The sequence below is a fragment of the Gavialis gangeticus genome, unplaced genomic scaffold (assembly GCF_001723915.1).
Source record: "Gavialis gangeticus isolate Ggan-Ray unplaced genomic scaffold, GavGan_comp1, whole genome shotgun sequence".
Lineage (NCBI taxonomy): Eukaryota > Metazoa > Chordata > Crocodylia > Gavialidae > Gavialis > Gavialis gangeticus.
Genome location: NW_017728992.1, coordinates 193,021,010 through 193,044,632, shown reverse-complemented (window position 1 = coordinate 193,044,632; position 23,623 = coordinate 193,021,010). Strand labels below are relative to the sequence as shown.

The 23,623-nt window shown below is 42.2% G+C and overlaps 1 protein-coding gene across 1 annotated transcript in view; it reads right to left on the bottom strand.

Moving 5' to 3' along the window:
• Positions 1–23,623, bottom strand: part of TG (thyroglobulin) — a 257,089-nt gene that overhangs the window by 135,432 nt on the left and 98,034 nt on the right. The window contains exons 23-31 of the mRNA XM_019519642.1: positions 19,336–19,458; positions 18,049–18,164; positions 16,312–16,420; positions 11,873–12,070; positions 8,668–8,835; positions 5,901–5,966; positions 4,549–4,629; positions 1,880–2,017; positions 578–754 (exon numbers count right to left, since the gene is read on the bottom strand). Of these exons, the coding sequence (XP_019375187.1) occupies positions 578–754; positions 1,880–2,017; positions 4,549–4,629; positions 5,901–5,966; positions 8,668–8,835; positions 11,873–12,070; positions 16,312–16,420; positions 18,049–18,164; positions 19,336–19,458 (1,176 nt within the window). The remainder of the gene's footprint in view (positions 1–577; positions 755–1,879; positions 2,018–4,548; positions 4,630–5,900; positions 5,967–8,667; positions 8,836–11,872; positions 12,071–16,311; positions 16,421–18,048; positions 18,165–19,335; positions 19,459–23,623) is intronic.

Here is a 23,623-nt window from a genome sequence, read left to right as displayed (position 1 = left end):
GGGGGGCTGGGGGACAGGACCATGGAGGGACCTGCGCCAGGCCCCATCCCTTGCCTGCTCCCCCAAACCTCCTGAGCACCCCCCAACCCCTGCCCACTCTCCCAGCCCTCCCCTGCCCATGGCTGCCCCACCCAGCTCCCCGTTCTTTAAAAAAAAAAGCCCTGCAATAACCAGCTGCTGCAGCGGCTATTGGGGCTTCTGGGTGCTCATGGCAGAGCCCCCCACGCAGTGCGGGGAAGTGGGCAGCAGCGAGGATCACCCCACCGCCCCCACCAACCTGGCAGCAGCCAGTGAGTGGGCCTTTATTTATTTATTTAAAGAGCCGGGAGCTGGGGCTGGGCAAAGCAGCCATTGATGGGGCTGGGAGATCGGGTGGGGGGTGGGGCCTGTCCAATTGGGAGATTCAGCAGCAGCCAAATCTCCAAATCAGATTCGGCAAAACCGATTTGGGACAGAGATTTGAATCACCGAATCAAATTAGTGTCCCCCAAATTGGCCGAATCCAAATCTGAAGCGAATACTAGCCACTTCGTACAGGCCTAAACATACATAGTGCAACAGAAAAATTAAAGCTCACCTCTTTTGTAATGTACAATCTGAGGTTCCCGAGGTAATACAGTCTGGCAGCTGTCAGGGATTTTGTTGATGGAGTTATCACAGACCTGAGCCTCTGGATAGAGGGTGCAGACGAAGTAGGTGCCTGTGGTGCGCTGAAGATCCACCAACTGACAGAACGCATCCTCTTGTGTACAGCCTAGGTGGCAGAGAAGTTTAATTTAGAAAAACAAAAACAAATAAAAAAACAGTGTTTGTTCCTTTCTTCATTCCCCTTCATCTTTGTTAATAATTCTGAATAGCAACCCTATCACCCAGCTACATACTAGTAAATGACAGAGGTCTCTATCATTATGCTCTTATTGTATAAGAAAAATAGGGACAAATTCTGTCTTGTATGTTACACTACTGGAAATCCAGAATAATTTCACTGACATCAATAAAGTCACTTTAAATGGGGGCGACAGAAAGAAGGAGCTAGTTCACAAGTTTTATTTATTTCAGATAATCTTTGAGTAAAAAATGGCATCGTAAAAGAAAAGCAATAGATAGTGTTATCTCCTTACTAGTTCACAACATAATCGTTTCAACAACAATGGATGCGTCAGTGTCATATGTATATTTCTTTGGGTTTAAAAACAAAATAAAAATATGCTCAAACTTTTTTGTAGATGTTTTGTTAGCAATTGACCTTGAAATTCATCCCATGATAATAATGTGCTTTAAAAATAAAGAAACTGATCGAGCCAATTTCTTAGTTATTACGGCACTGGATTTCTTCACCTTTTACAACTAACTTTTTTTTTTTTTTTTTTTACTGTTACTCTATTACTCTCTACCTGGGAGTGAGATGGATAGCCCAAGTTATGAGTAGCTGTGTCTACGCTAGCAAAAAAATGATACCTGTAATTCTCTGAGGCCCTGCGTCAAACAGCGTGCAGCATTCATGTAGAGAACACCACAGGGTTTCTAATGCTCTCATCTAAGCTGCACAGGTGACACGGTGAACACTGCTTATGCTGGTTTCTCTTGCTGCCATACATCCAGAGAAAATGCACTGGTGATAAAGTGCCAGTGTTTGCCACGGGAGGCAAGGGTACGGGGGGGAAAATGGAGTGGGGGCTGTGTTGGCAGCTTTGTATAACTTGGACATCCTCTCAGTGAGGCTTGTGATTATAATACCTGATTCCTACATGAATTTGCTCCTCTGCCTTTGAAAAATCTTCAAGTGTAACAGCCATGACCATGAGAGTTATTCAAACATTTCAGTTCATTGTACATCTCCCCACTCTCCTGTAGAATAGAAGCAGTTAAGACTTCTTACGAGTGAGACACCAGCGTGTTGCCTGCTTTAAGGAAAACTTGTGCTTGAAGAGCCAGTATTCCTGGGATGGGAGGGAACGGCTAGGGTCAATTTGTATCAGGCTGTTGTCCATGACAGAGAAAAGTTCTGCTGCAGATTCTGAGATGGAAAAAAAAAAAAAAAAGAGCAAGTACTTATTTACAAATCTGGAATAAATTAAGAGTGTTTATACATAACACTCTTCATTTCACAGTGTAACTAGTGCACAAGCCATTAAGGACTGGCTTTGAAACAGAGCTGTCTCAGTATTTTTATTGGGCTTTGTGCCACAACTTTATCTGTCTTTATCTTTCTTTTCTCCAAAGTCATTAAGGAGGCTCAACCTCTTCATGACCTAGTTTACTCATAACATCTCCAACATCCAAAAATTGAAAAAGAATCACAACCATCAGCAACAACAACACTCTATTGTTTTATCCAGTCCATCTAGATGTCAAAAAAGGATCGTTCCTTAAAACATTTTCTAGTGTTTTATCCAGGTCACGTTTCACTATCTGAAGCCATGCAGTTTCCATATGTTCTCTGGAAAAGCTAGTCCACACCCCACTGTCAAAAAGTTTTTCCTACTAGTAAGCCTAAATGCATTTTTTATTAATATAATCCCACACTCCTAGTTATGCTCCCATGCACCACCTTATATAATTCTTCTATATCTTCGGTGTACATGTGATTCTTCAAAAGCTGCTTTCTGTGAACTGTCTCTGAGCCAACCTCAGCTATTTCTAGCTCTTTTTTAATCATTTTCCCATAAGTAACAGCCTGTTCAAACCTCTGAATATTTTTTGCTACACTTCAGTGATCTCCTTCCAGTTTAATAACTACCTTCTTATTTGTCAAATAGCATGAGCACACCTCATCAAACATCGCTTTGGCTCTGTTGAACTTTTGTGTTAGTCCCTGAAGCATTAAAGTCACTGAAAAATGTAAACACAAAACCAAAGCAGAGCTAATACTTGAAGAACAAATGCTAACCCATGTGATCATGTCCTAAAGTGCACAGGGTGGTTATGTCTCTTCTTTTATGAGAAAATATGAAAATTTCTGAGTTCTAAACACAATCACACAGGGATAAAGCGCTTGGTTCTTGCATAAACTTCCTCCAGATTTAGCAATTGCTATGTTTGAGAGATTACCTGAATGCCTTGTTACTTGTCAAAATCCAGTTTCAAGCCTTTGGTTTCCTAAGATTCTCTGAAAATAGCAGATGACATGACTAATACTTAAATCATAGTGCAGAAATCTGCATTCCTTGTATTGCTTTGGGATTTAATGATATCATCAGTGGTTGCAGAGAAAATGGAGAACCCCCTAGGCCTAGATTTATGTCTTGACAGGTAACTGAAAAATGAACTTAATCTATATTTTAACTGTACTTTCCCCAAAGATTGAAGTCTAGACTTGTGTTCTGCTAATTGTATGGGAGCTCAAACAGGTAAATAGGAAATATACTTTGCAAAAAGGTGAACCAGAGCAGGAAAATCAAATACCTAACCTGTTTTATTATTGCACATACATTAAACCACATCATCTCCCATAGATACCCATCAAAGCTCAAGGAGAAAGTACATAACAAGATGTGTTAAAATGCTGTTATCATGAGTTCAAGTTCTTATCTTGGTTCTTCTCTGGCATATACTAAGGGCAGATGTCTATGTAAATGTGCAATTGAGATCTGATTAATTTTACCCTGAATCTCAAAAACAGAGAGATTTTTGGGATCCAAGATAAAATTCAGCAGGCCCCAGTTCTGCAAGTGCCAGAGTGAAAGGAGCCTGGGAGCAGACCTTCAAAGGAAACATGACCTCACGGACTCCAAAGATGCACTTCCTGAAGTGTCCTTTCTAACTGGTGGCACTCACAATGCCAGGCTCCCCAAGCACTCAAGCCTTTAAAGATATACTGGGTCGCCCAGCATTGGGGAAAAGGTTCATTGATGCCAGACTTCATGGCATGGCTTTGCAATGGCCAGGCTGTGTCCCATCAATTGCAGATAAATGTAACATCTGTCAGGCACCTAAGAGATACTAATCATTTTGATGAAGTTATTGTGGAATTGTGTTGTCATAACCAAGAGCAGAATTTGGCACAGCAGATGGACTACATAACCCAAGAAACCTCTTCAAACTCCAATGTGTGTGGATGAGAGGTCTGATGTTCATTTTATGCTTAGCTCTGTTAGACACCCCTAAGTTTGCAGGGCCAGGCCATCTTCTAGTGTTAATCTGCATAGCTGCATAAATATGTTGATCTATACCAGCTGAGAATCCAGCCCTTTGTGTTTACTCAAAAGCTTATTTGAACAAGGCAAACTTCCAGCATCTGGAAAATTCAGCTGGAAATGTCATGAGAAGAGCCTTCCTGTGATGTTTCAGCTCTTCCACTTCTGGTCTGGCCTGTCTATGTGCAGAGACATGTGAAAATGAAAAATGATGCGACTCTGGAAAGCAATTTCAGCAAGTTTTGTTTTGAACAAATGTATCTAAACCTAATCACATTCCCCATGGAAGAGAAAATTATTACATTTGGCAGTAAATGTTTTAGGAATACATGGTTCAATTCTACATCTCCTTAATCTCATTCTTCTTGTTTAATAAATAGTACCAGAAGTTTCCTCCTTGTTATTTCTGTACCTGATAACGTTAGGCCAGTCTGCGTTTGGAGAACAGCAGCATCACATGCAGAGGACGGCCTCCGGGTAATCATATTGGAACCTGGAATGCAATGGCAATTAAGCTCATATTCATTCTATCTGAAGTTTTTCTTTAAGACATGGCCATCACTGATCCCTTAACAATTTGTTAACTAACTTATATAGTACAAATTAACAGGCAACATTAGCAGCCCAACTCTATGATGGCAAACTACATATATAAATTTTACCAAATGAAAAAACAACCATATGGATAACATCTTTGCACTGAACTAGTTAAGCCACAAGTAGAGTATCTGTCCCCATACATCCAAGTTATATACAAATGTCATCAGCTGAAGTTAAGACGACTTTTTTTCTCCGGGATGTGCAGTACAGTTGCAATATATTATGGGGGGAGGGAGGAAGGATTTACTGTCCTCTCTGATGAGTCCAGCATTGGCTACTTGTATAGACGCAACCAGATTAGTACAGTCATTAGTGTGCTCTGATAAGGCAATTTCCTTATTTTGATGGGAAATTTTCAAAAATGCTGTAAATCTGTTACGCACTTTTGGAAATCCCATCCTTCTACAAGCACTTTTGGAAATCCCATCCTGGTGAACAAAAATGAATCCAGGAAATTCAATATCTATTCATAATTAAAAACCATTCAATCTCTGTACACTAGATGCACACACCTTATGGCCTTTTAGTCATGGTTACACACACCAGTTTATGAAACTTCTGTCCCAGACCCCAGTCAGGGTTTGGCTAGAGGGGGAGAGTGGGGGTTGGGGGGGGAACCACCCTGCCCTCCAGCCAAACCCTGACTGGGGTCTGGGGCCAGGGAGGGGGTTAAATACCCCTTCCCCCACTCAAGCTAACTGCTGGCTGCAACTGTGGACTACAAATCCCAGAGGCACCTGGAAGCAGGAACCAATGAGCAACCCTGCAGAGTCCTGCTGCTATGAATCTGGACTGCAAATCCCAGAGATCTTGGGGGCAACAGGAAGAAGTAGTGAACACACAGCCAGAGAGCCATGCTCTTTCATCCCCTCTTCCCCTGGCTTCTGGCTTGAGCCACTGCAGGCATGTGGCCCCATTTCCTGAATCAAAGGTAAATGTCTATAATGTCTGTTCACTTCTGTTTCCCTTTAATCTGTTCATCTTTGACTAACCTCCAAAGACTGAATCAATTCAGCCTCAGGCTTTCTGACTGTCTGTACCTAGCCATGAGAAGAGTGGCTTGCATCACCATGGTAGCTTCTTACACAGGTTTCAGAACCATAGAGCTAGTTTTCTTCTCATTAACAACGATTTACACAAGTGGTACCTCATGATCAAACTGACCTCTCCATAGATAAACCCGTTGAAAACTTGTGAAGAATCCTTCTGGCTCTTCTGGAAGCTCAGAAGCTGACAAAGAGAGACATCATTTAGGGTAATTAGTTAAATCAACATGACATTTCTACTGAAATGCTTAGAAATCACATTAGAGCAAATGCAGCAGTTCGGTATCACACCTTGCTATGTAGAATGCAAATCCCAAAACAGAAGAATTATCTAGTGGTTAGGATCTCATCCTACTTCTTTGAAGGCCAGAGTTCAATTTCCTGTTCCTGTACAAACTTTTCTGTGCGACCTTGGACAACTCATATAGGGTATACTGTCACTACAGAATTAATCTACGTTATCTGCATCTATGTTAGCTCAGCCTAGTCCAAAGAGCCACGTTGAAAAGCTATATCCAAGTCACTCTGGGCATTTTTACGTGTGCTCTCTGCGTGGGGGGCGCTTTCATTAGAGTGACTACGACAGCCGCTCTAATGAAAGCGCCCGCAGCATCTTATCCCTGCACTTCAAAATGGTGGCAGGGGCATTTTAACTAAAGCTTGTTGAACAAACTTTAACTAAAGTGCCCCCTCGCACCATTTTCAAGCACAGGGACGCTGATGCATGAGATGTGGGGACTGTCTGGAGCACACTAATTAGCATGCTCAGCAGACTCAATTAATCAAATCTGCTCCAACGCACTGTAATTACAGCATGTCAGAGCAGCCTTCCTGCGCATGTACAGCAGGCAACCTGTTCTCAGGACAGAAACCTGAGCTTGCCTGTGTATGATTCTTTTCTACTGAATTGTCAGAGGAAATATCTGTCCTCCTTGGCATGTAGAAAGAAACCTGGGAAACCAACTGAGGACAAAACAGTTGTGGTCAAACAATGCAGATCTTCAAAACTGAAAAAACTATTCATGGGAAAGAGTCAGCTTTAATTGCACTCAAAATTTTGAAATCACTGAAATATCCCATTTCAACATTTGCAAAACTAAGTTGCATTTTACATTTCAAATACTTTGCATTTAGAAATCTAAGTTAATTTATAAAAAAGAAAATCTTTAAAAAAATAGAAAGGTTAAACCTGGAGCAAAAATGCTTCAAAATGATGAAAACTAAGTTTTCAGTTAGACCTGAACCTAATACAAACACAGACACATGTATGAGCACACACACACTATTGGTATGAATGAATGTACATCCCCTCAAATCTTAATAATATATATGAATATACAGTAATATACCAGGGTGATGGAATATATAATATATAAATATTAGGACTTCGGAGCATTAGTTTTGTCAAGGTTCACCCTTTTATTCTACTTTATGGTGCAAAATAAGTTTGATATTACAGGAAATTTCCCAGGAAAGAAAAAATGTTTCCCACTAGCTCCAATTACCAACCTGAGTAGCAGCAGCACCTGAAAGCTTGTTTATGCCCTAGCCAGGCATTAAAACACTGCCAAACTCAGGTGAAAGGGTTGTGTTTGTGACTATGAGTTGAATTAGGAGAAATACCACAGTCAGAGCCTGAATTAACTCAACAGTGAAGACAGACCTTTAGTCTCTCTGTCCCTTACCGGATTCTGTCACAGAGGTGCTATGAGGATAAATACTAGGCCTGTGCGAATAGGGAACTATTTGGTTCAGGTTCAGATTCGGCTGATTCAGATGCCAGCCATTTGATTTGGAGCTCTGAATTGGTTTCTCACTTTGATTCAGCTCTGAAGCTTCGGAGCCTATTTGGAGATTCAGCCATAGAGTATAATAGGGAATCAATAAAGTATCTATAACTTTGTTGTTTTTTGTCCAATTTGGATGAAACTTGCAGGGATGGTAGCTTCTGGGGAGAGCATGAAGGCTGCCAAGTTTCAAGGAAATAGGTATATGGGTTTGGGGAAAACTGCACCCCAAATTCTTGAAAGCAAAACTCATGTCACGCGTGTGTGTTAAGCCACAATGGGATCAAAACTGCAGGGATGGTAGCCCCTGCTGAGGCTACAAAGCCTGCCAAGTTTCAAGGAGATTAATGATCAGGGGGTGATCAAGTATCCTGGAAGCAAGGACAATAAAAGTACCTCAGACAGATGGATGCATGTTCACACTCGTATCACTATTGCCAGTATTTATCTAGATCCTTATAGTGAACCCATCTGGATGTTAGTAACAGTCAATAATATTGTCTAACCAGTTGCAGAGATAGTCATTTGATATACAGCACTTTTCATTTTCAAAATGGTGCCTAAACCTATCAACAGACTTTCACAGAACTGCTATGAGACAGGCAGCTGCGATCATTCCCTTGCTACAGAAGATATAAAACTTTGGCAAAGAGGTTAAGAGACCCAAGGTCCTTATTCTGAACCAGGTTTTGTGCCAGCAAAGCCTACTATTGACACCTTTCCGAATTCAGTGAAGTTGTATGCAGCTAGGCTCAGCTACAACACAGATCTATTGCAGTATCAGAATCCATATTTTCATGAGTATCCAGTAATATGGATGAAGCAACTTTAGCCATCCAGGCTGAGATGCTACAGACAAGGTTTTTAGAAAGACAGAGTACTCACAATAGGGAACAAGTTGTGTTCTACACCTCTAAAGCAGGCCCTGCCTGGTGGCTAAAATTGAAGGCATCCAAAATTAGTAGACATTTGTGAAACTTTGAGGCTTAAATTCTCAAAACCTGAACCCCAAACTCCACACCCATTATACATGTAAAGGAGTGAAGACAGGCAATTACACACAAACACAGTTTAGAATAAGAAAATCTATGGACTTACTTCCCATGAACACTTGTCCTCCCAGACTGAAAGAAAACTCCTTGCCTTTTTCATTATAGTTCACACCTTTACATATCTCATCTGTTCCAGGTATGGAGGTTTGACTCCAGTCATTTGTATTGCAGATGAGTACATCAGGGTAGCTCATCAGTCCACATAGGATAGTACCTGGATTCAAATGATGAGAGAACTGTAGGCTTCTGGTAATACTTTGCACTTACCCAGCACTTTCCTCTTTACAACCATTTAATAAATCACATTGTTAAAGAGAGATAACAAAACACTGCTACTTCCACATAGAGAAGTGGAGACTCATATAGATAGGGCACCCTTTTCAAATCTGGATTCTTAAAATTAGACAGCTAAATTCATATACAATCCTGCTTCTTGGAGCTGGATGCCCACTAATGTCAAACACCAACAACAATGCTAGGTACTCCACAAGAGGTCAAGGGTATGTCTACACTATAGACTATCGTATAACATAGAGGTGTGCTAACAAGTCATTTTGGGCAAGTGAAATGGTCAGACTAACTCAGTGGAGGACAACATTTTTGGTAGGCATACCACAAGGCAAGCCCTACATCCTCCCCAAGTGTCACTCTGATCCCCTTCCCCTACCCAATCTGTTGCTCTGCTTTCTGCTCCCTGCCTGATCTGTTATATTCGCTGGTCCCTGCCTGATCTGCTGCCTGCCACACAGAGGTTGCTCGTGTCACTTGTGGCCCACATCCCTGGGCTAATTTATTTTGCCTTTTGTCAGCACAGACAGAGAGAAACATTTCCTGCCTCAGACATCTTGCAGCCTTTTGGACCCTGACCCAGTAGACCACTTCAGTTTTTCTTTAAAAGTTTTGCTGGACTTGTGCCTGACTTAAGTCAATTTAGGACTCAGTCTTCCCCAGAGTCATAATATGAGTCAGTGGCAAAACTAAGCTTAAAACCCATGAGGTCTGGCTCTCAATCCACTGCTATAACATCTATTCACAATGTACTCTTGCTTTGTAACTGCTGTCGTGACTCAGACATTTTTGTGGTCTTAAAATCCCTTCTGGCATTTACTGTATGTAAAGAATCCTAACAAATGCCGTAATTATTTAAACAAAATAGCACCCACATTTCTGGCCATGACTGTAAAACAGACTAAACTAGAGCCAGTCAGATTTTCTTGCTGATTTGGTTTTTCATCAGAAAAATCCAAATAATCCAAACCTAAAGTCTACATGGGAAAATACCAGTGTCCACAAACCTGTCACTGGGAAAGTTTTATTCTTAAACCCAGGAAATCCTTGGTCAAAACTGGATAGAAAAAGAGAGGACACATCTCAGAATAGCCATGAAGCTGTTTTCAGTGCCCTCATCTGGGATGTTTTAGACTCATACGCCTGCCTGAGTACAAGCAGACTTGAGAACAGACTTGAGCCTTGACCTCTTGCTTCCTATCAAGCTATTAGGTCTTCTGTCTTTCTCATCTTTTGTGCAAAACTTTCAAAAAGGGCTTGGTTTCATCCTGACACTGATGAGGAGTGGGAAAATGTTTGACATCTCATAAAATTCTGTAAGATTGAAAATACATTTCCCAGTGAGCTTTATACTAAACAGAAATGGGATTATTAGTTTCATTAGAATTGCAACAAATCAACGCAGTAGCTGATAAGTAAGGCTCATTATGCTGCTGCCTTGTTGCATGGATCATAACAGAACACCGTCCTCTGTTCTTCATCGTTATTCAGGATTTTAAAATGAGATGAGCCAAAAGCCTAAGCAATGAAACATGTGATGAAATTTAATTTAGGAAACAGAAATTAAAACCAAACATCAGGATAGCAATCCAGAAAGGGAGGAAATATAGGCATACTGCATAAACACAAATGTAAGTATTTTAAGAGGAGTTGGAAATGTTAAAGTTACATGCAAAATGTGGGGGGAAAATAGTTCTGGTAAATATACTCTCCACTAATTGTCCTTCATCAGTAGTTTAGACTTTGTGTGCAACATACATAACTCTTTCACAAGAATTATGGTTGCCAGAAAAATGGCACCTAGAAGGCTAGCCAACATTCCTTTTAAAACTATTTTCACACATTTTTTCACAGTACACTAACATTTTTCCATATTTAGAGCACAAAGAAAAAATATATCCAAAGACTTGCAAAGCCCTGAACTTTCACATGAAGATTATAAAATATGCATTTAACTCAAGAAGGAAATCTCATACTTTCTAATAAATACCTGGGTGCTAAATGAAGCCAATATCTTACATGACATTATCTGGATAATCAATGATGGGAAAGTAGGGTTTGGCATGTGAGAAGGAGGAGTGTGAGTGGTTATGTCCTGGCAGCCCTCTCAAGAGCACTGGAGAGGCAGATATGAAGACTGCCCACTGAAAGCAGAGAATAAGGAGCAAACCAACATGAGGAAGGCTGGCACCATCTGAACCTTGCTTGATGAACGGAGGGGTGGGGGTGTTTCTGATGTGGAAGGCTAGAATTATTTTTCAATTATATATATATATATATATATATATGCGCATGCAAGGTAAATTATGTATAATGCAGATGAATGAAGAGAACGAAGTAAAGATGGAAGAGGGGCAAGAACTCAATGGATGTGGACAAGGCAAGGGAAGATGCAGAATGCAGGGAAGGGCAGTCAAGAATGTTTCTACCATTTCAATGACCTCTGAAACACAAGTTGGACATTTTACTCTATCTACCTCCTGCCTTGCAGCACCAGCAGATTCCACTTTGATGCCAGAGCCTGACCATCTACACTCTAACCTGACAGAAAGCCCAGCTAAATGTATCCTTCTCCCATTGTGTATAAAAAAAATGAAATCAGATTATATTTGGAACACACTTTTCCTATTACATTTTTTCCCCATGAATTAACAAGTATTCACTTCTGTCCAAGTTATTGGCAAGCCTTATTTGTGTGCAAAGCATTTAAAAGAAATAAACAATATAGAGGTTCACATTAGTGCCCAATATTAGACATTCCTGCTTGCCTCACATATAGCCCACATAACACGGTGAGATTGCTTCCCATAGGGAACTCTATGGACAGGCCTCGATAACACTTAAGTCCCACAGGTGCCTGCTGGCCTCCCACGCTGGAATGAACTCAATGCAGTGGTTTACTTTGCTAAAATCCACTGTGATACAGGAGAGCTTTTCTACCATCACAGCTTGAACACTGTTACCTCCATGAAGTGTGATCTGGCTCAGGATGAAGCCATCACAGCAAGGATCCTGGCTGCAGGCCTGACGGCAAAGGAGATGAACATCCGTCAAAGATGTACTAGCTGCCGAGAGAACCATAGAGCTGTATATGCCTGAAAATACATTCTGAAAATCAGTCATCTCAAAGGTCTTGAGGCCGGATGTGGTGAATTCTTGTCCTGTGAAGAGAGGGGAAAAAGAAAAGCATGTTCCAAAGAGTACAAGAGGGAAAGAAATATTTTCAGCATAGCTATGGATCAGATCTGGCTGGAAGTTTTATAACAAAAATCCAATCAAAGTAAAATCTTCCTGGACTTAATGTTTCATTACAAACCTGAAACTCATTATGAATTTGTCATCTGGTCTTCAGACTTCAGTTTGTTGCGATATTAAAAATGCCTGGTTGATACAGGGATACCAATGTGCTATACCACCAAAGTGCTTACAGTGCAGACAGCTGTACTGACAAAGCTGCACTTCGTACTTGTACAACAATGTGCTCTGCTGCACTTTAACTGAAATCATTTTATACGCATACATACATACAAACTGCTGCACTTTAACTGAAATCACATATATGTATACACACACACACACACACACACACGACTTCAAGAGGGCCAGCTTCAATGAGTTAAGGAGATTGGTAGGAGAGGCACTGGGGTCCTAGAGGGTAGGGGAACTGGGTGTCTGAAATGAGTGGTCGTTCCTCAAGGAGATGATCCTCCAAGCCCAAGGGGTGACGGTCCCAATGAGAATCAAAAGCGGGGAAAGAGAGCTCAAAAGCCCCCCTGGCTCACCAAAGGCATTCAAGAATGCCTGAAAGCCAAAAAAGAGGCATACACCCAGTGGAAGGAAGGGGCTATCACCAAAGAGGAGTATACCTCCACTGCTCGGGTCTGTAGGGGGGCGGTCAGGAAGGCTAAGGCAGACACGGAACTAGGGCTAGCATCAAGGATCAAGGACAACAAAAAGTCCTTTTTTCAATACATAGGGAGTATGAAGAAAGCACTGGGTAATGTGAGGCCCCTGTGGGATACGCTTGGCAATCTGGTGGTTGCACCAGAGGAAAAGGCAGACCTTTTTAACAATTTTTTTGCCTCCATTTTTTTGTGCAGAGACTGGGACTCCCCCACTGAGATTCAGGATGGATGCAGGAGAGACTCTGCCAGGCCTAGGGTCAGGGAAGTCTGAGTTAGGGAACTTCTGCTAGAACTGGATGTGTTCAAATAAGCAGGTCCAGATGCTCTCCACCCCAGGGTGCTGAGAGAATTGGCAGGGGTTAGAGGGACCCCTGGCACAGCTTTACGAACACTTGTGGTGCTCTGGCCAGGTGCCAGATGACTGGAAGAAGGCCATTGAGGACCCAGACAACTATAGGCCCGTTAGTCTTACTTCCATCCTGGGGAAGCTGTTTGAGAAGATTATCCAGGAGCACATCTGGGAAGGACCAGCAGGGGGAACGATGCTCAGGGGCAACCAGCATGGGTTCATTAGCATCAGGCCCTGTCAGACCAACCTGGTGGCCTTCTATGATCTGGTCACAAAATCATTGGATGCAGGTGTCACCGTGGACATAATCTTTCTGGACTTCAGGAAGGCCTTTGACACCACCCCCCACCCCATTCTCATTAAAAAGCTAGGTGACTGTGGCATTGATGCCTACACAGTCAGATGGGTCACAAATAGGCTGAGGGGCCGCACCCTGAGAGTGGTGGTGGATGGGTCATATTCAACCAGGAGGATGTGGGCAGTGGGGTCCCCCAGGGCTCGGTCCTTGGACCCACACTGTTTAATCTCTTTATTAGCAACTTGGACGAGGGGGTGAAAAGCACCCTGTTCAAATTCACTGACACCAAGATCTGGGGTGATGTGGGCATGCTAGAAGGGAGGGACAGGATACAGCTGGACCTGGACAGGTTACAGGGGTGGGCACATGAGAATAGGATTGGATTCAATACTGACAAGTGCAGGGTGCTGCACTTGGGCAGTAAGAACCAGCAGCATACCTACAGGCTGGGGAACTCCCTTCTCGAAAGCACAGAGGCAGAAAGAGATCTTGGAGTCATTATTGATGCCAAAATGACCATGGGCCAGCAGTGTGGGGATGCAGTCAGGAAGACCAACCGCACCTTATTGTGCATCCACAGATGCATCTCAAGCAGGTCCAAGGAGGTGATCCTCCCCCTCTATGCGGCACTGGTCAGGCCACAGCTGGAGTACTGCATCCAGTTCTGGGTGCCGCACTTCAAGAGAGATGTGGACAACATGGAGAGGGTCCAGAGGAGGCCACTCGCATGATCAGGGGGCAGCAGGGCAGGTCCTACGAGGAGAGGCTACGGGACCTGAACCTGTTCAGCCTCCACAAGAGAAGGCTGAGGGGGACTTGGTGGCCACTTACAAACTTACCAGGGGGACCAGCAGGGAATGGGAGAGACTCTGATCACCCGAGCACCTTCCGGAGTAACAAGGAATAATGGCCACACGTTCTTTGAGAGTAGGTTCAGACTAGACATTAGAAGGCGCCACTTCACAGTTAGGTTGGCTAAGATCCAGAACCAACTTCCAAGGGAAGTGGTGCTCACTTCTACCCTGGGGGGCTTTAAGGGGAGGCTTGACAATTACCTGGCTGGGGTCATACGAGCCCAGTATTCTCTCCTGCCCAGAGCAGGGGGTCGGACTTGATGATCTACTTAGGTCCCTTCTGACCCTACATCTATGAATCTATGAAGCTCAGTATCACTGGTCAGAGATCATGTGCTCTGTGAAATAACTATGTAATCAGAAGCCTATAAGGTAATTTTAAGCCTCAGGTTTATGGTGAGAGTATGAAACCCTAAAAAGATAGAAATATCTACTAAGTTTCAGATGAGAAATTAGTCTTGAGAAAACCTAGGCTCATTTGATGGCTTCTGCTATGGGACAAATGAAACCTGTGGAAACGGAGGTTTTTGACACGCATCTGGTAAAACCCTGCCATATCAGTTATTTTGTTTTGAGCTCTGGAGTTGGAGAAAACCCTAACCTCAAGAAGTGAGAAGCCACATGCCTGAAAAACACAAAAGGAACAGAGCAGTGGTGAAAGGTAACTTGATTTTAATAGGATTTATTTATGGTGCAATGAAGCTATTTAAGGAGCAACAAAGCTCTCGTTGAGAGCAAATGGTAGGACAATGCAGTGCAGAATGATTGAAAACAAACACATAACGTGCATGTTGGTCTGTAATAAGGTAGGTATAGTTCTACCACGGACCTGATGAAATGGCTTAATCAGCAGGGATCTTGGTTTTCTCTGATAAAAAAAATCCCCAATTTTCATTTTAAAAAAGTAACCCCAAATCCACAATTTTCCTTGATTAAAATGAAACACCACTATACATGTATATTTATATATTAGTGGTGTTTCATGTTAATCATAGAAAAATGTGGATTTTGGGTTACTTTTACTTTACAATCCAAAAATTGGGGATTTTTATATATTTTTTTTTGTATTCAGAGAAAACCAGAATCCCTGTTCATTAGATACAGAACTTTTAGTTATAGGCCCCAACATTTTATTATGATAAAAAAATGGAAGTACTAAATCAAATCCGGCTAAAAATATTTTCATGATAGCAAATATATTTTGATGGGTTTTATTTTGATTCTGGCCAGAAGTGTTGAAAAATGAGGGAGTGCCTGATAATCCAAAACCGAAAGATTATAAACTGAAAGTAAAACTGAGCAGCCTAGTACTTCTACCAAGGCCAAATAAGCTAGCAGATACTTTAAATGGACACAAAGGGTGAAAAGTAAATATGGTTATTTTCAATTTATTTAACTTGAATGACTTCCAGCTTTAAGGGGAAAGAAAATTAAGGGAATTTCCATTTTAAAGAAAGTGTTTAAAATGTTGAGACAGGTTTTTGAAATTAATAAAAAAGGCAGAAATTCTGGCCTAAAGTAAAGATGAACATTTTGGCATTTTAAATACAGTATAGAAAGGTACAGAAATCAAAGTAAAGACTCCAGCAGATCAATGCCTTGCTGTTCTCATTTGCTCCCTCCTGCCACCCTCACACCCATTAAAACACTACAGCTACAAGAACCAATGATGAAATACTATCACAAGCACTTAATGTCCCATAAAATCCTACTCAGTCACTCAAGCTTCTTACATGTATTCACACTACAAGACAATAACTAATGGCTTCAAAAACCTTTATCCCTTATTTCTAGGAGACTGACAACAATGGAGAGACTTACTGGGGACATCACAATACTATTCAGTGCTTGACCCTGAAATAAATTATGCCTCCAGATCCAATTAATCTCAACCCAATTCTCTGTAGAGAGTTAAGATATAACTATCCAAAGAATTACAAATTCAGATTTTTGTTTGTTTTGGCAGCTAAGCTATCAACTCATGCATGTTACATACCTTTCTTCAGGTATATAGTTACTTCATCCTTCTCCTGGTTTCTCACTTTAAGTAGGCAGCTAAGATGAGCAATATTAAAAGCAGCAGAGTTTCCCAAAGCACCTTGTATCTGAGAAGGATAAACACACACTCTCAATGCCTTTTAATTCACAGCAAGAAAAAGATTAGGTTGCATCAGGGTCAGACACAGGCATGGGCGAACTAGCCCAGACAGAAAGGGGGCCCAAAAATGGTGAAAATAATAATTATCATTATATATGATGAACGGGGGCCCGATACTAAAAGTTCACCCAGGGCCACCAGGAGACTAGGTATAGTGCTGGGTTGTATTTCCCATGTTTAGATGGAAGCTGAAAAGGACGATATGGCAATTAGTAGGGCTGTGCGACGCTTCGGGTGGTGATTAGATTCAGAGGAGATTCGGCCCGATTCGGCGGCTAAATCTCCAAAACCGAACTGAATCAGGTAACCAACTAAAAGGTCCAAATCGATTCAAAGCTCTCCAAAGCTTCAGAAAAGATTCGGAGAGCTTTGATGATTTGGGCAGTCCCCGAATCTCCAAATCAGATTCAGCCAAAGCAATTCGAGACAGTGATTTGAATCAACGAATTGCATCACTGTTCCCCAAATTGGCCGAATCCGAAGTGAATACTAGCTGCTTTGCACAGGCATAGTAATTAGTACACGTGTCATAACAGCCCCAAATCCACAAGCCCGTAGTTCTGCTATCTGTTTAGAGCCCTTCAGGCTGGATTAGTGGATGCTACCTTGTTGCTTTGGAAATCATAGTAGCTTTGTAAGTAGGGAACTACCAAAAGTAAATAGCAAAACACCCATGAAATGGATGAGGAGATGGCAACTAAAACCGTAATTTGATTCAGCGGCATTTTTGAAAAAAGGGAATTTGTGATGGATGTGGGTAAAGCTGCAGTGAAGGAGCACATGGGAGCAAATGCCTTCCAAGAAAAGTCAGGGTGATTAGCCTTTTTCTATGTTCAACAGTGGCAGACACTGCATAAGGGCATGAGAATAGCCAGGCCACATTCTGTTCCTCCCCTATCTCCCCTCTCCTTCCTCATCCTCTTCTTTTCCCATCTTTTGCATTGAAATCATTCACTCTACCTTATATGCTGTCCTACGCTGTCCTTTCACAGCATCTGATGAAATGAACTTGAGTTCACAAAAGCTTTTGCTCCATATAGATCTTATTTAGTTAGAATCTATGATGTATATCTACCTTGACTTGTCCCTGACTGCCACTGACTCACCGTGACACCTTGGGCATGTTGATTCATCTTATTCCCTGTTTTAGTGTCACTGTGCTGCAACAAGGGTAAAATATTAATCACTGCAGGCATGTGGAAATTACGTAGGAATTACTAGCATCACGCAACAGCCATCATGTCCAGAAGTAAACTAGTGATTAAAAAATAACTAGCTATTTTGGATGTCTGCATTCATACCCTTAAAAAGACACATTGTAGAATGTGAGCTGCTAGCCACTTTCTAAAACTCAACTTTCTTTAAGATGTTCAACTAAAAGGCAAATTATCCAAAATCACATCTGGAAAGTCTTAACCATAGCATCTTTGCTCATCCATCAACGCTTCACCAGCATTATACATGAGCCCACTGACTAGGGAAACCAGCAAATGCCTTGTCATTTTATCTAAATGACGTCTAAAATGGGATCTCAGGCACCCTCCCGGTTATTAGTAGCAAGAACATTGTTTTTACCAGTCCAGATGTTGTACAGTTGAAATTGGTTTCAACAGCTCTGTATAGTTCACACAGCACTTTAGAGCCTGTAGTAGATACTGTGACAAAACCGCATGATTCGTCTTTCACACAATCTGAAAGCATAAATAAATATATATATATAATTACACAATTCTGTGCATTTACAGCTGGGCAATGCATGGAGGGATTTGTGGTGGAATCAAAGTAGGTCCCGAGTATAATGGCCACCCTGAGTGGTGCTTCCTAGGTCAGTGGGACTGTCCAGGTAGGAAAGGGGAAGGTGTTGATTGTTAGTGACTGGTGACTCTTGGATCTAATCTTAGCTTTAATTTGCCTTTTTTTTTAATACAGGTTTTTAAGTAGGGTCAGAGTGATGTTTCTGCCATGATGGTCTAGGAACTGTTTTGGAGGAAATCATTTTTTGTGAAATCTTTTATTGGACAACTGTACCTGTCCCTCACGTCCAGCCAGACCTGTGGAAGAGCATTTGATGCTTGAAAGCTTGTCCAGCATCTCTCCTGATTAGACAGCTTGTCCACTAAAAGATATCCCAGAAAATCCTTGCCTCTTGCACTGGCTTTTAAATTAGTTTTGTTAACTGGTGCAAAGGTGTGGACACATTTAAATCAGCTTACACCTAGTTTATAATTAGCTTCAGCTGGTAACACCAGTTTAAACTGGTTTCATTCTTCAGGCAGGGCTTTACAACAATGTACAGTACAGTAGTTAAATCAGTTTTAAAACATCTGGTAAATAAAATCAGTACAGCTTGTAAGAGAAACAGGAGTTGCCACTCTGAATCAAATCTCTAGCTAGCTTAGTATCCTTACTCTTACAGTGCCCAGTTCCTAAAATCTATATAACCTAGTAGCCTATCTCCAAGTGCCTGGTGCCAAATGCATCATAAAGGGCTGCAAGAGACCTAAACGACAGTTACAAGATAATCTGAACTCAGAATACCCATCACCACAAAGCAGACCAGTTTCCAGTGCAAATGAGGGATTTAACAAAAACAAAGGGTGCCTACACTTTTGAAAGCCATACCAGTGTTGCCTTGCCTTATGCAATATGATGAAAGAAAACACGTTCCCAGAAACAAGACCTCCCTCCCCTGATATACAAGGAAAGTGACCAAAAGCCGGTATCACTTGCTCGTGGCGTATTTGCTGCTGAACAGCCAGACAGGTAACGCTTATCTAAGGGTATAGCAGTAAATTTAGTGCAAGGAAATAATTATCTTTGGGAGCCGTAACTGAAGGCTGCACACATTCAGCCACCTCTCACCTGAAATACACTGCCAGAAAGGACTCTGAAGGTCTTCTTGGTCTGTTTCAGATCGAAAAACCTCAGCATTGTCCGTGCTGTAGATAATTTTGGATGTAGGGACTCTCTCAAACTTTCTGAGCACTAAAAGAGAGACAGGGTGGTCAACTCTTGCACTGGTGATTTCTACCAGTTACACTTACAGTTGCCAGGGAAACACAAGACAGACTTCAGTGAAAAAGGAAAACTCAGGATGGCAGAAAAAGAGTTAATTGGTCAAATGAATAAACAGCATCTATAAGTGGGTTTTCCATTAAATATAATCATATTCAGGAAAATGTCTGCAGACAATCTACGACAGAGCTCTCCTGTGGAGCACTGAGTGCTCAAGACCAAACCTCTCTGTAGCATGAGTGGCAATTGGGCAAGAAAAGTATATCCTTGCTTTTAAATGTGCAGGGTTACCCAGGGCTAAGCTATACCTGTGGATAAGCTGCTATTTTAATGTTTGGATGACAAGGTGACAGTGGGCTAAGAACTTAAATTATAAGGTTATTAAGCTGATATGTCATTGTACCAAGCGTACATAGGATCTGGTACCACTGAGAGTCGTATTTTTTCATGACTCCCTATACAGTATTGAAGAGACAAACCCTGGGCATTCTTTTGCTCATGTGCACACAGATGTTGTGGCAATGGACAGCCCAAGTGACATGTCAATGGCAATGGGAAGAGCATGTTTCCCAAGGCCCACCCAGGAAATGCACAGATTAACACCATTGCTGGTCCTTCCATGACTGGACGTGCTGAAGGCAGAGCAGGAGGATGATGAGGGACATAATCCCAGAGTTGTTCTGACATTAGCACTAAAACAATCAACCCCAGGGTGAACTCTTTAAGTATTAAGTATCTATATTAAATGGAAAGAAACAGGAAGAACAGACCCCAGGTTAAAAACTATTTTAATCACAGAGGATCAGCCCCACTACCCCTGAGCAACTGTGACTTTCATCTATTTAAGATTCTTACCAGGCACTGCTAGATGATATAGCATCTCAAAAAGATGAGCTAATTAAACCACACCATGCCACAGAAACTTGGATAACTGATCTACAGGTTATTCTTTTAGCCTGGACATGGTGTCATCACTATCAAACAACTTCCCTGTTGACTGCTGTTGACAGATGGTAAAAAATGAATTGGAGGGGAGCTAGGCTCTCCCTCCAAACGTAGGTCCTTCCAGGTCAGGGAGCTCCCTGCTTTATAGATAAATGGCCAGAGACCATAGAGCTGTCACTTCACTGTTTTTCAGAGTTACTAATTCAATTTTAAACTATTTTAAAAGATTTTGAAATGAACCCATTGACAGCTTCCCCCTCCAAGTCTTCTCAGGTTTCACTGCATTCAAGCTAAATTTAGTCTCATATGTAAATGGGAAATTTTGGAAGGAAAAAAAAGGAAGAGAGACCATTTTTCTAAATTTCCTCCCATAAAATGCAATCCTAAAATAAAACCTCACTATCATCTTTGTATGATTTAAAGTCATTATGTGCCCAGCATCAGTAGTTCAGTTGCATTGTTTTCTTTTCCCCCAGGGAAACACCGGGTCCAAACCATTTGCATGGACTAAGCCATCTTGCTGAAACTATATCCCAGAAGTCATCCCCAGCAAATGGGAAGTTCTGAGGTAGTGGAAACCAGAATGTGGAAAGCTCTATGGAAATAACAGAGCTTTATTTATTAATACATCTTATTCACAGATGCTAGGGTCGTAAGGGACCTCAACAGATCATCGAGTTTGACCCCCTGCCAAGGCAGGAAAGAGTGCTGGGGCAGATGACCCCAGCCAGATAACTATCCAGGCGTCTCTTAAAGACCTCCAAGGTAGGGGAGAGCACCACCTCCCTTGGAAGCCCACTCCAAATTTTGGCCACCCTTACCATGAAGAAGTTTTACCTGATATCTAGCCTAAATCCACTCTCTTATATTAAAATACAATGAGGTACTTGGTAATAGGTAATGAGGTAATAGTGTTCTTAGAAGAAAAGAAAGCAGTATGTTTTAAAGGCCAGATCCAGTTATTCATGCATCTGCTTAAGCAGGACTTAGGTAAAATTTAGTCCCAATGAGTGATTTAAAAACTTGAGTTCCAATGAGCGATTTAAACTGACCCCGTTCTGTAAGCCACAAAACTCAGGAAGCAATTAAGTTCATGCCATCCTTCTGTTTTGGGCTGAAAAGTTCCCTAGGTACATACACATGGCCTTCTGAGAATGCCCCGAAGCAATCCAGTTCTGTCACCTGGATGCCCGACTTCCACCCATGTCGTTATGATCCAGATTGGGGCTCGCGAATTGTACAAGTCCCTGAAGAATGACTTTGTAGCCTACAGGTTAAGGCAGTTCCTTGGGCTTGGGGGATCCCATTTCCAGATGCTGCTTCCAAGGTTATTTCTGTTTTATCACCAATGATTATCTAATGCAACTCCAGAACCCAGGTCTCCCCCACTCTTATCAGGGTGCCATTACCACTAGGCTATGGACAAAAGCCTGTTCCCCTTCTGGCTCTTGTCTACTTTGATGCTCTATGGCCCAGCTTCAACAAGAGGAGTGGAGGATGCTTAGGTCACACCACTGTTTTTATATGGCCCCTAGACATCCAACCCTGGTCAAACTGGATGACCCTGCTGTCAAAGGCAACCTAAGATGCAGACATTCCAGTGCTTAAGTGCAGGCACCTAAGTGACCAAACCGACCATAAACCGTTGGACACGGTAGATTTTAAAGTGTAACGATTACCTAGTTTTACTCATTTGTTTTGATGCAATTATAAAGACACAAGGACAAAGACACAAAGAGCAAATTCATTGCCATTAAGAGCTGAACAGTGCACAAAGATGGAAAGGAAGAAATATTTTCCTCTTGGAATATTGCTAAGAGTAAGACCCTGAGACGACATAGCAAGGAGGAGCCAGATTTCAAGTCCAAGAGGTTTAAATTATGGTACAGTTTGGATGCCAGTTACTCTGTGACCTGGAGAAAGTGAACCTCGAGGAAGGACCAGTAGTGACACCAACAGGTCTTTCCCTCTGGGTTTACTACCAAATGGCACAGACCCTCTGGTGGTGTAAATAAGGAGTAGCATTGAATTCTGGCCCATAGTGTCCACCTGTCTCTGTAAAAGCATTGGCAATAAAGGCTGAATGGGTAGGGGAAGAGTACCCTGACCTCTTTCTCCCATTGGCCAAGGGCAGCTGAAGGCAGGTTTTACCAGGTGCTCCTTGGGGTATAAGCATGGACCCAGGGTTGGTCTCTGCCCCTACAATAATGCATAGGAATGGATGTAAATTGCCACTGCATGCCAGGTTGGAGCTGGCATCCAACAGGAGAATCTTGTGGCAAAATTGTGCTCAAAAATGTCTGGAAAAACCACAAGATGATAGTCTACGATTCATTTTCAAAACAATCATGTATCCTCTTAAAGCAAAACAGCCAACACTAATCAGAAACGAATGTTTGTTGTTGTCAGAGATGAGTCGGCAGGTGCTTTTGATAAAACTGTCATTTCTGCTTGGAAAGAACACGGGTGAGCCAAATATATAGCACAAAAACCCATTTTGCTTAAGTTCAGCTGCAGAGAGGGTTGAAAGATAAGGAATACGGGGGAGGACGTTCTTCCTTTCGAAAGCAGGATTCCAAAACCTTCTTGTGCATAATAGTCACACGATGTCTATTCAAAGACACAGGCTAAAGAACTGTTGTAATCTGGCCTGGTTAAAAAGAGGGGAGGTAAGTGCTCCCTCCAAGAGTAGGTCCCTCCAGATCAGGAAAGATACAGAGAGAGACAGACAGCTCTCTTTGGTTTCTGGTCCTCAGGGAGGACTATACTACGGTTGCTCAGGGTTGCAGGGGGAAGGTCAGGAAGGCCAAGGTGGAGATGGGACTGGGACTAGCTTCCCAGATCAAGGACAACAAGAAGTCTTTTTGCCGTAGGGGGCAAAAAGAAGGTTCCGGGTAACATGGGGCCCCTGCAGGACACGCTAGGAAATTTGGTCGTCACACCAGACGACAAAGCTAACATATTTAATGACTTCTTTGCCTCCATTTCCTGAACAGGGACTGGAACAGCCACCCCTCTCTGGGCCCCCCTCAGACCCCAGGGGAGGTGCACCTAGGCCAAGGGTTAGTGAGGATCTAGTCAGGGAACTTCTGGAGGGACTGGATGTATTTAAATCAGCTGGTCCGGACAATCTCCACCCCCGACTGCTGAGGGAATTGGCTGAGGTCATTGCAGGACCCCGGCACGGCTG